This window comes from Limanda limanda, chromosome 19 (assembly GCF_963576545.1).
Source record: "Limanda limanda chromosome 19, fLimLim1.1, whole genome shotgun sequence".
Taxonomy (NCBI): Eukaryota; Metazoa; Chordata; class Actinopteri; order Pleuronectiformes; family Pleuronectidae; genus Limanda; species Limanda limanda.
The window spans coordinates 20016910-20029887 of NC_083654.1; the positions used below are offsets into that span (position 1 = coordinate 20016910).

The window sequence follows — 12978 nt, forward strand, 5'->3', positions numbered from 1 at the left end:
CTCAGACCTGAGTGTTGTTATTTAGTTTGAATGTGAAGTATATTCTGGTCGGCCGAGAGGTTGATGTGGTTGTCGAAGCTTGATGATGAAGGAAAGGAACGCGGACCCAGTACTTACAAGTATAATGATGTTTATTACACAAAAGTAGCACAGGTCAGGACAAGCTCTAGAGACTTGGAGAAATCACACAGCCAAACGGTGAAAATCTGTCTTCTCCCTGCAGGGCAAGAAGTTTTATAGGTGGGAAGTGGGACCCCAAACCTAGAGATAACATGACATCACACAACAGGGCTTCAGCCTAAATAAGGAGTTGTTTTGCACATGAAGATGTAAATGCATTGGTCAAGGACCTTCCCCTAACCCCCTTCCATTTGCTGGTCAGAGGTCATTCCCTAGGTAAAAGGTCTTTCCAAAGAGGGACAGACCTCCTTGAATAAACATCTGGAGGATTCTCTGGGAATGTCTGAGAGTCACAAAGATAAGCATCATATATATCAGCCTGTCATTGTATTTAAGCACATGCTAAAATCATTAACTCTAGTGAATACACGACAAATGTTTCACAAAGAAAGTGAAGAAGTGGTTTATTTCGAGTAATTAGAAATTTCCAAGAATTCATAAATAAATTCATAAATAATTCTGTTGTTTTGTCTTAATTCACAAGATTATCTTCAGATTCCATTTCATTCGTTTTTCTGCTTCTTACCCTTAAATAATAAATTAAGTTGTGTTTTTCATTTATTATTAATAAAAACTAAATAAATATTCTTATCGAATAAACAATTTCAAAGTTCAGTTTATGCTGACGTAGAAAACCAATTAACCTTTCTACGTATTTAAGTTTCCAAAATAATTCCTTGTTCGGATTTTACACAATGACGCGTATAGTGACTTTCGTCCAATCAACACGCGCCTCAGTTGACAGAACATCATGACAGCCAATCAGACGCCGCATCGTCCATGCGGGGGGAGGGGTTTAACCGGCCATGCTCGCTCGACTCCTCCCAACCATAAACCATATTTCTTCATTCATGTTTTAAGGCAAAACTATTGAGTGTAAATAAGAACTGTCTCCAGGTCTGGAAAGAGAAGCCAATGCAGAAGTGCCTGAAACTTGTATTCTCTCAACCGACCAGCAGAGGGCGACTCCACTGGATGTTTCTATCGAAGACTGTGAGAAAATGACTAAAAATAACTTTCACCACATTAATAAATGTCAGTAAACATTTTTCCCGACGAGGTTGAGATGTTCTCAATCTGTAGTTTCTCACACAAACACTCATAATTTGATTCAACAGAAAAGAAGGAGATATTATATATAATCTTTAATATTCATAGATTTTATAAGATGGAGGAGTAGACGTCACTTTAAAAATACAAGGAAACTGAAGAGAATATGAGACTCTAGATACAATTCAAAATTGTTTATGTCTCGAGAAGATTATCATTAATTAAGCATCATGTCTCAGTTTGTGAAAGTGGCTGAGGACTCGAGCTCAATCTAATCCAACTGGATTTCAGGCTCATGCTTTTTCTGGTTTCTCACAAATACTTTTTTGAGTCGATTCGCAGGATTGATCGACCCAGGACTTCAGGTCCGTGGCTCCTTTTTTCTCCCCCATCCTCACACAGTCCTCTCCATCAGGATTCTCCACTTTCACGTTGTTTGGCTCGCCCTCACGCCAAAACGTCAAACTGGCAAACAATGAACCGGATCCATGAAAACCTTCATACTGACGTTGATGAATAAAAGTGTTTTCTCAATAACAAACCTTGAATCCAGTCGTGAGTTGTCCACCCAAAGCCATTCACCCTCGTTCTTTGAGTCTGTCAGTCCGATCCAGAACATGTCCTCATCTTTTTCCATTTTTTCACTCACTCTAGACTCCAGGAATTTCTGAAGAGGAGAAGGTGATTTATCTGTGACGATGTGATAAAATATGAGAACATTGACCTGCAGCAGTGTTTTATACCTGCTCCTCGTTGCTGTTTACCACAACCAGGTCTCCTCTCATTGATGTGCATTGTGTTCTACTCTGAGTCCAGGATGAAGTAACCGAGGAGAAGAAGTAGCACTTTCCTCCATGTGGCTCCCAGCCGTCCTCACACCTCGGACAAGTTTTATCTTTGGAGAGATAACAGCAAAGGAAATCACTGGTTACTTTAGATCTGGAAGCTGCAGTGACTTTGAATATCAAGAGTTTTGAAAAACTGATTAAAATTAGAGTTTGAGATGGTGGTGGTACACTGCCCTTGAGCAAGGCAGCTGTTCTGCAACTGCAGTAACAGTCAATGGCTGTGTCTTAATCCAGGGGCAGTGACTACGCTGTCCCATATCAGAGGCTCCTTCAAATGGGGCCGACAAATGCATCCGTCTAACCCAGAGAAACAAAGGCTCCAACGGGTGGATCCTTCCTGTCCGAATCTATCCCAGAATGCATTGCACTCAGGTGACAAACCCGTTTTCAAAAGGTTGATGGAGCCGGCAGGCGTTGAGACGTCCGATGCTTCTCGTTATCACGTTTAATTTAACTGAATATCTAATGGGACAAATGATAAGAAAATTCCAGTTCAACAAAATGTAACTCTCATCAGAATCGTCTGAAAAGAGAAGAAGCAGAAATGTGAAGAAACTACTTCAAGAGGAAGTTACCTTGCTGCGAATGAAACCTTAAAACCTTCAGAAACAAAATGAAGAAGTTTACCTGAGAGAGGTTTTGCCTCACATTCATCTTAAAGCTTTTGGAGACTCTTCTTGGTTTGAGTATTTTCATAAACTGATTAGAAAAAAAACAATCTCATCAGTAAAGGTTAAACCTTCTTTTGATAAACGAGTCAGTTCTTGATGACGAGCAGGAGAATCATTTGCTTCAAATTTTGTAAAATTCCATTCGTTGATTTTACATCTACACAAACAAACAAATCTAAAAGTAAAAGTTTTAATTTCAAGAAGTGTCTGGACAGATTTTATGACTCGTTCTGCAAAATGTACTCTTGGAATCAAACTCACGGGTTACACCAAGAGCTATGACGGCAGCTGCCAGGAGAACACTGAGGACCAGCAGGGCCACTCGCTCCGATGTGACCCCCGATCGCCTGCTTGATGCTGCAGGTTGTTTAACAGCAGAAGAGAAAGATGGAGATAAATGTCTAATATTCATAATAGTCTTATAAGATGAAGTCCCACTTTCATGTATTTTGTTTTTTGCAGTCTATCAGACCATCAGAAATCAGCCCTAACAGATTAAAGAGCGATTGTAGCCGACAGGAAGTAGAAGGCTCGACTGTGTCTTTTGGAGTTGACTATAAATATTTCTCTGACCCTTCATAACGGTCACTTACTCTTTTGTTTTTCTTTCCTCACCACTGACTTATCTTCACAGTTTTGTACATGAAACACACGCAGATAGTTTTTGACACCTCTCTCTTAATCTTTCAACTAGAATTGAACTTCCTTTTTACTCAAACTATCGACGAGCATTTATTTACAGAAGTGGCTTCAAACTGATGCAATGTACATGAGGGTCAAAATAATTTAAAGGCAGAAAACACATTTTATTTAGGAATGTTATTTTTTTACTTTATTATACAACAATATAGCTTCAACTAACTTATGTTCATTATCACTTGACCTGCAGATTATCTTTCTTATAATAAAAAGGTTTTTTTGGGTCATTTCCTTTGAAAAACTTGTACACGATTGTTAAATTAGTTCCGTGCAGTTTATCACCCACCAGGCAGCTCTGCAGGTCGCTGAGCTTTTGAGATCTTGACTTCAGAATAAGTGGGTTCATCCGTTGAGGGTGTGGCCTCTGTAACACAAAAATATACATATATGTACATTTATATTCTGCTGGTAAAAGTGTTCATGTTTCTGTCAAACAGAAAAACACAAGGGACGAATCCTGGAGACTTCTGGAATGTTTCAGTTTTACAAAATGGAAAATCAGTGAAGTCAAGTCCACCTAGTCAAAGACTGATTAAAATGAACAATTTTAAAATGAACAACTCACTGTTTTAACCTCTAAAATTTATAACAATAATAATAATATAAAGCAATGTATACATTCAGTTATCAGTATAATACTTTCAAACTCACCGTCTGTGTTTCCCCTCGCTCTTTTGAAGTTAATATCAGAGTAAAGAACTTCAGCTTCAGCCATTTTCCTGCTGTGGGATCATCAGTGAGTATAAATTCTGAAATAAATTTAGTTTAGTCAGACACCAGCTCGAAAACTGTTGTAATCTTTCCTGTCAGACTCAAATGTGCTGAAGGCTCTAAGAAGACGTCTAGTTCCTCCAGACCAGATCAATAAGATAATTCACTTCCTCAAGTTTTGGTCAAACGGATATTTGTTGTTTTCTAACAGTGACGTCTCAGACGTGAGTGTTGTTATTTAGTTTGAATGTTTCACGAAGGAAGTGAAGAAGTTGTTTATTTCGCGTAAGTACAAATTTCCCAGTACTATTTAATACTATTATATACAATTACTCTGAAGTGTTCCTGTTGGGTTAAATAGAGTTTGTACACAGGGATAATAAGTTTAAGCAGATTATGCTCAACAATATAAACAATGAAAACTATGGAAACATATTAAATTCACTGGCGCTAAAATGTTTCTGCTCTCTTTTTCATAATTCACAAGATATTTTCAGATTCCATTTCATTAGTTTTTCTGTTTTTTACCCTCAAATAAGAAATTAAGTTGTCTTTTTCATTTATTATTAATAAAAACTAAAAAAATATTCTTATCGAATAAACAATTTCAAAATTCAGTTTACGCTGACGTAGAAAACCAATTAACCTTTCTACGTATTTAAGTTTCCGAAATGATTCCTTGTTCGGATTTTACACAATGACGCATCCAGTGAGTTTCGTCCAATATAATAGTCTGTATGGGTGGGGGAAGAAAAAGAAAAGAAGGGGAAGAGGGGGAAAAAAGAGGGGAGAACAGGGAAAGAAAAGAGAAAGAAAAAGAGAGGAAATGGAAAGGACAGGGATTTGAAACTGATCCTGGTGCCTGTCAGATGTTGTAGGATGCATTTGTTATTGTATTAATTAGAGTAATATGACCAAAATGACACTTTGCTGGAGTATGGCATAAGCAACTGTGGTGATCAATTCCCGTCAATTACCTAGTATTACGAATCTCTTAAATGTCACTTAGTTACTTTATGTTGGTCAAATGTTCAAACAGTGGGTTTGTACTGCTTGTAATGCTTGCATAGAGCATTCGGAAAAATAAACAAGATAGTGCTGTAGAAAAAGTGTATACGTTTATTATAAAAAATATAATATATCTTGACAAAGAGAACCATAAACAACAGTAACAGCGAATGAATGCATTAAATAAATGGACCAACAAACAGACAAGAGTGAAAAATGACCGCTTTGTTGTTGGAGGTAATAAAAAACAATAAAAATACAAAGAATTAAAGAAATCCTCATGTATTGGCCAATAAACATTAAAAAAAACTAAAAGCATTAGAGGATAACAAATACTGAACTATTAGAACAACACTTTCTTTTAAAACTATATACATACATTATTTACAGAATGAAGTTATTTCTTTGCTGCCCTCTTCCTCCGCATGTCCTCCAGCCACTGGTCATGTGGCATGTCAGTGTTACAAGGACAGTATATATAGCCATAATATTGACGATGGCCACTTTCCTGATCCCGGGGCTGGTGACACTGACCGCATTTGTTTTTGTCTGTTGTCGTAATGTACCGTTTTCGGGCAGGAGTTGGGATGGGGAGGGGGCCAGCGGGAGCAATGAGCGTTGTTAATGGTGGATCATACCACAGCGTCAGGTCAGAGCACAAACGATGGTGCGAGGAGACACAGTCATAAGAGGCAGAGTCCACAGGGAAGCTGGGAGAAGCAGAGGAGGTGTCCAAGGAGTTGGCAGTTGACACACTCTAATTTATAAATCACAAAAAGGCAAATACATAGACATGATTATAAGCTACTCATGAAGGAGGCTTGTTTCAAGTTGAATAAAATATCGGTGTGAAGACAACAACTTAAATGAGGAATTTCTCACAGCTCCAGTAGCAGCCGATGTGACACAGGAAGTGGAGCTGGTTGCAGACACAGTAGAGGGGGGAAGAGACAGAGGAGAGACAGTCTGAATATAGTGCCTGGGACTGTGGCCAGGTGACGGCGTGCCAGTTGTGGTCTAATTGAAGAAGAGGACAGTTTACACGAAAATAAATAAAGCATTGTGTCATAATTACTTATAACAAAACAGATATAAGAAGACTAGACCATTTCATCATATCTGTAATACCTTGATTCCACGCTGCCCACCCGAAGCCAAGTTTGGCTGTGCATGGGCACCATGTGATCCCCCGAACCGTGGTTTTGTAAACTGACGAGAAGAAAGAGTAACCTTATGTGTAGCCGTTTAAAATGTAAACATATGCAAAATATAAACATTAGCTTCAGTAAACCCTCAATACTTACTGATGCCAAAGTCAAAGTGGGCTTGCGTGGTGGTTGCCCAGGTGTGATGGAGGGGGATGCAGATGAGGGTCCTGGTTGTGGTGTCACTGAAGAGGACACAGAGATTGATGGCTACAGGTTCCAGGAAATGAAAATGAAATTCAATAATATGTAATACAACACCAAGACATCGTTATATTATGTAAGACATCTGATACTATCTTTATATGGAACAGTTACAAGTCTGTGTCCCTCCAAACAGAGACCTTTGACCCCTGAGCTGCAGCGGGCATTTCTCAATCTGTAATATTGATAGTGAATTGTAATATTATTACTTTGCTTTAAGTGTAATGATTGTACACATATCACTTCCCCCAAGTCTACCTTCAGAAACAGATTGTGCCACTTTTTCTGGCATGGTACCGGCCGGTTTCCTGCATCAGCGGGCCAGGCTCCTTCAGCAGCAAACCTACGCAGACGGGACATCCACTCCTCATCACCCATAGCTCTGTGTTTTTTGTCTTTGGAAGCCATCTGACCATTAAAGACATATTCAGTTTATACAAGTATATACATGTGAGAGAAAAAAAAAGAATCAGCAAACTTATCAGCAAATTGTAACACATTTCAGCTCATTGTATAATATAATAAGTAGATTTCCATAACTGCTTGTATTACAGTTGGTTACATACACGTTTATACAACTTTATTATTATTTGATAGAGATGCAAAGTTAAACCTTGTGTTACATTATAATGATGTTATACACTACTGTCATAAAGATTATAATAACGTACAGCGGTATGAAAAGCGTCAAGTTTGACCGGTGATTTTACAAACGCGAGTCAACGGCCCGGTGTCATGGCCATCTCTCGGTGTAATACATTAGCTTACAAGCTAGCAGTCTGACTGAGGTAAATGACTGTGGTGACATCAACAGCGAGTGAGTGAATTAACGCCCGGTGTCATCGCCGTTCATTCACTCGTTACGGCCACTCGTAACGAATGAATGAACGGCGATAAGTCGCGAATGTTCAATCCGGTGTCATGGCCGTTAGCTAGCAGTAAGCTGTGGCTGTCTGACTCAGTGAAATGACTGTGGCCTCATCAGCAGCAAGTGAATTAACGGCCATTGCGTTCAGAAGCGAATGTTCAGGTTTCTCGGTGTAAAAAGTTAGCTTACAAGCAGTCTGACTAAGTGAAATGACTTTGGCGACATCTTACCTTTCCGTAGAAGTAAATCCTCATTGTGTCGAGTGAAGTAGAAAATACACCGGGATCCGGAGGGGGGGGCGGGGTTTGGCAGCGCCGAGAACTGAAGAAGGCCATGGTCATTGGCTGAACGGTTGGCTTTGAACTTGAGTGACGTCGCTTGAAATGGAGTACAGATCACACTGATTGGTTTTTCCCAACCGGAGACGGAGCGATGTGATAGGACAGGGCGACAGCTTTTGGACATAGAGCTTACTGATTGCATGTCAGCTTCAGCAGATACTGAGACGTGATTGGACGCGAGTAGACAGTCCTCCACTCTCCCGGCACCGCTTCCTCCCAGTCCGAGAGCTGCAGGACAGAAGGTCGCAGAGCTTCGGCCCAACGGACAACAGACGACACCACGTCCACATGTTCTTGTTCTAGTTGTTAAAGACATTCTTTCTGATAGAAACTGTGAAGAAGAGACATCTTCATCAAGACATCCGGTTCTGACGCAGTTAACTTCTCTCCAGTCGCTGCACATTCATTTTTTAATTGTTTGTTTCCTTTCAGTCGGTTGAATGTCAACACTTTCAGTTGTGACCTGAGATCTGAGTCATTTTATTTGGAATAAAGAAGAAAGTTTTGAAAAGTTATGTTTGATTTTCCTTCCCATCTCTCCGGATAGAGAAAGACGTGGATCTCTGCCTCACCAGCAGCGAAACCATATTTCTTCATTCATGTTTTAAGTCAAAACTATTTAGTGTAAATAAGAACTGACTCCAGGTCTGTAGAGAGAAGCCAATGCTGAAGTGCCTGAAACTTGTATTCTCTCAACCAACCATCAGAGGGCGACTCCACTCATTGTTTCTATAGAAGTCTGTGAGAAAATGACTCAAAATAACTTCTCACCACATTAATAAATGTCAGTAAACATTTTTCCCGAGCAGGTTGAGATGTTCTCAATCTGTAGTTTCTCACACAAACACTCAAAATAGACTCAACAGGACAGATGGAGATATTATATATAAAATTTTAATATTCAGAGATTTGATATGAGGCAGGAGTAGACGTCACATTAAAATAACAAGGAAACTGAAGAACATATGAGACTCTAGATATTATTCAACTTTGTTTATTTCTGGAGAAGATCTTCATTAATAAAGCATCATGTCTCAGTTTGTGAAAGTGGCTGAGGACTCGAGCTCAATCTGATCCACATGAATTTCAGGCTCATGCTTTTTCTGGTTTCTCACAAACACTTTTTTGAGGCGATTTGCAGGATCTATCGAACCAGGACTGCAGGTCCATGGCTCCGCCTTTATTCCCCATCCTCACACAATCCTGTCCATCAGAATCATTCCCTTTCCAGTTGTCTGGCTCACCCTTACGCCAAAACGTCAATCTGGGAAACACAGAACCGGATTCATGAAAACCTTACTGACGTCGATGACAAAAAGTGATTTCTCAATAACAAACCTTGGATCCAGTCGTGAGTTGTCCACCCAAAGCCATACACCCTCTTTCTGTGAATCTGTCAGTCCGATCCAGAACATGTCCTCAGACTTGTCCATTTGTTCTATCACTCTAGACTGCAGGAATCTCTGAAGAGGAGAAGGTGATTTATCTGTGACGATGTGATAAAATATGAGAACATCGACCTGCAGCAGTGTTTTATACCTGCTCCTCTCTGTTGTTTATCACAACCAGGTCTCCTCTCATTGATTTGCATTGTGTTGTACTCTGAGTCCAGGATAACCTAACCGAGGAGAAGAAGTAGCACTTTCCTCCGTGTGGCTCCCAGCCGTCCTCACACCTCGGACATGTTTCATCTTTGGAGAGATAACAGCAAAGGAAATCACTGGGGTTTTTTCTGGAGTTTTGAAAGACTGATGACAATTTGAGTTTGAGATGGTGGTGATAAACTGCCCTTGAGCAAGGCAGCTATTCTGCAACTGCAGTTCCAGTCAATTGCTGTGTCTTAATCAGGGGCAGTGACTACGCTGTCCCATATCAGAGGCTCCTTCAAATGGGGCCGACAGATGCATCCGTCTAACCCAGAGAAACAAAGGCTCCAACGGGTGGATCTTTCCTGTCCCAATCTATCCCAGAATGCATTGCACTCAGGTGACAAACCCTTTTTCAAAAGGTTGATGGAGCCGGCACGAGTTGAGACGTCCGATGCTTCTCGTTATCACGCTTTAATTTATTCCAAACATTTAATGGGACAAATATTAAAGTAAACCAAGGGGCATAAACTCTATCATCTTGTTCATTTCTGTTGCTAGGCAACAGCAGTAAGGGCAGACAAGAGCATTGAAATCCTTTGTAGACGAGAACGTCTCATTTCTGTTCCCGACCCACCAGGACGCCTCCTTCGTGGGTCGGGTCGACCGCGTCCTCTGAAGGATGCAGCCGCTGAACTGAGACACAGCTGAAGTGACTGAATCCATCAGTCCTTCACTGTTTCTTTAACCATCATCAGGAGAAGCTAATGTGTGACCAACTGTCTTACTGAGTATTCCTGTTAAACAAAATGTAACTTTCATCAGTCGTTCATCAGAATCGTCTGAACAGAGAAGAAGCAGAAATGTGAAGAAACTACTTCAAGAGAAAGTGACCTTGCTGCGGATGAAACCTTAAAACCTTCGGAAACAAAATGAAGAAGTTTACCTGTGAGATTTGTTGCCTCATCTTGAAGCTTTTGGAGACTCTTCTTGGTTTGAGTATTTTCATAAACTGATGAGAAAAAGACAATCTCATCAGTAAAGGTTAAACCTTCATTTGATAAACGAGTCAGTTCTTGATGAGGAGCAGGAGAATCATTAACTTGAAATGTTGTTAAATTCCATTTGTTGGTTTTACATCAACCCAAACAAACATCTAAAAGTAAAAGTTTTAATTTGAAGAAGTGTCTGGACAAATTTTATGACTCGTTCTGAAAAATGCACTTCTAGGAATCAAACTCACGGGTTACACCAAGAGCTATGACGGCAGCTGCCAGGAGAACACTGAGGACCAGCAGGACCACTCGCTCCGATGTGACCCCCGATCGCCTGTTTGATGCTGCAGGTTGTTCAACAGCAGAAGAGAAATATGGAGATAAATGACAAATATTCATACTAGTCTTTAAAGATGAAGTCCCACTTTCATGTCTTTTGTTTTTACAGTCGACCAACGACCAACAGAAATCAACCCTAACAGATTAAAGATGAATTTGTAAAAACCAGGAGCGAGTGTAGCCGACAGGAAGTAGAAGGCTCGACTTTTTCTTTGGAGTTGACTATAAGTATTTCTCTGTCACTTCCTCATTTTGTATATTTTTTCACACCACTATCTTAGCCACACACTTTTGTACAGGAAACACACGCAGATAGTTTTTACATCTTCTCTCTTAATCTTTTAAGTAGAATTGAACTTCCATTTTAATCAAGAAGTGGCATCAAGCTGATGCAATTTACATGAGCGTAAAAAATAATTTAACGGCAGAAAAAACATTTTAATATGCGATTGAACTCAAGGTTTAGGAAAGGAATGTTATTTTAAATTTAGTATACACAACATTATGGCTGCAACTAACTAATGTCTATTATCATTTGATCTGCAGATTATTGTTCCTATGATACAAAGTCAGAAATTAATGAAAAGGTCATTAGCTGTGTCTTCAGAATAAACAATCAAAAACCAGAAGAAATGAAAATCGATAATAGTTTTTGTTCGTAATTTCCTTTGAAAAACGTGTGACATGATTGTTAAAATAGTTTTGTGCAGTTTATCACTCACCAGGTCGCTGAGTTTTCGAGTAATTCAAGTTGCAATAAGTGTCCTCATCTGTAGAGGGTGTGGCCACTGCAACACAAAAATATACATATATGTACATTTATGTTGTGTTGTCAAAAGTGTTCATGTTTCTGTCAAACAGAAAAACACAAGGAATGAATCCTGGAGACTTCTGGAATGTTTCAGTTTTAAAAAATGGAAAAACAGTGAAGTCAAGTCCACCGAGTCAAAGACTGATGAAAAGGAACAATTTCCAAATGAACAACTCACTGTTTTAACATCTCAAATTCATGACAATAATAATAATAATAATAATAATAATAATAATAATAATAATAATAATAATAATAATAATAATAATAATAATAATAATAATAATAATAATATAAAACAAGGTGTACACTCAGAATTCAGAATTATATTTTAAAACTCACCATCTGTGTTTCCCCTCGCTCTTTTGAACTTAATATTTTGAAGAACTTCAGCTTCAGCCATGTTCCTGCTGTGGGATCATCAGTGAGGATAAATTTTGAAATATATTTAGTTTTGTCTGACACCTGCTCGAAAACTGTTGTAGCCTGTCAGACTGAAATGTGCTGAAGGCTCTAAGAAGACGTGTCGTTCCTCCAGACCAGATCATTAACATAATTCACTTCCTCAAGTTCTGGTCAAACGGATATTTGTTGTTTTCTAAAATTGATGTCTCAGACCTGAGTGATGTTATTTAGTTTGAATGTTTCACAAAGAAAGTGATGAAGTTGTTTATTTTGAGTAATTAGAAATTTCCAAGTATTTTAAAAAAAATTATATAAATTACTCTGAAGTGTTCCCTTTGGGTTAAATAGAGTTTGTCAACAAAGAGAAACAGTTTGAGCAGATTATGCTCAACAATATAAACAATGAAAACTATGGAAACATGTTAAATTCACTGGAGCTAAAATGTTTCTGCTCTCTTTTTCATAATTCACAAGATTATTTTCAGATTTCATGTCGTTAGTTTTTTCAGCTTTTTTTACTCAAATAAGAAATGAAGTTATCTTTTTCATTTATAATTAGTAAAAACGAAAAACAATTATTCCTATATAATAAACAATTTCAGAATTAAGTTTACGTTCACGTAGAAAAACAAAAAAACGTTTTACGTATTAAACTTTCCGGAATGATTCCTTGTTCGGATGTTACACAATGACGCGTCCAGTGAGTTTCGTCCAATCAACTCACGCCTCAGTTGACAGAATATCGTGACAGCCAATCAGACGCCGCATCGTCCACGCGGGGGGAGGGGTTTAACCAGCCATGCTCGCTCGACTCCTCCCAGTCCGAGAGCTGCAGGACAGAAGGTCGCAGAGCTTCGGCCCAACGGACAACAGACGACACCACGTCCACATGTTTTGTTCTAGTTGTTAAAGACATTCTTTCTGATAGAAACTGTGAAGAAGAGACATCTTCATCAAGACATCCGGTTCTGACGCAGTTAACTTCTCTCCAGTCGCTGCACATTCATGTTTTATTGTTTGTTTCCTTTCAGTCGGTTGAATGTCAACACTTTTAGTT

General features: G+C 39.1%; 2 protein-coding genes across 2 annotated transcripts; both read right to left on the minus strand.

Moving 5' to 3' along the window:
* Positions 1 to 1523: 1523 nt before the first annotated feature.
* On the minus strand, positions 1524 to 7779 carry LOC133025742 (C-type lectin domain family 7 member A-like). The gene is given in 11 exon segments (XM_061092485.1): positions 1524 to 1695; positions 1773 to 1897; positions 1974 to 2125; positions 2156 to 2161; positions 2706 to 2777; positions 3011 to 3106; positions 6050 to 6184; positions 6296 to 6376; positions 6472 to 6557; positions 6920 to 6984; positions 7675 to 7779. Coding segments are annotated over 11 exon segments (1095 nt in total).
* A 1045-nt stretch (positions 7780 to 8824) lies between these two features.
* LOC133025743 (CD209 antigen-like protein E) lies at positions 8825 to 10765 on the minus strand. Its single transcript, XM_061092486.1, has 5 exons — positions 10615 to 10765; positions 10318 to 10383; positions 9325 to 9476; positions 9124 to 9248; positions 8825 to 9049 (listed from the first exon to the last, which is right to left on the minus strand). The coding sequence occupies exons 1-5, from the start codon at positions 10763 to 10765 to the stop codon at positions 8878 to 8880; spliced, it is 666 nt and encodes a 221-aa protein (XP_060948469.1). The 3' UTR covers positions 8825 to 8877.
* Between the last annotated feature and the right edge of the window lie 2213 nt (positions 10766 to 12978).

Bases quoted from the DNA above. Each gene is read 5' to 3' on its own strand.
- LOC133025743 (XM_061092486.1), bottom strand. From the start codon at position 10,765: ATGAATATTTGTCATTTATCTCCATATTTCTCTTCTGCTGTTGAACAA. The intron at 9,477-10,317 runs GTAAACTTCTTC...ATCTCTCCAAAG, and splicing joins TGAGGCAACAAATCTCACAG to ATGAAACATGTCCGAGGTGT. The intron at 9,050-9,123 runs GTTTGTTATTGA...TGTGTTTCCCAG, and splicing joins AACTCACGACTGGATCCAAG to ATTGACGTTTTGGCGTAAGG.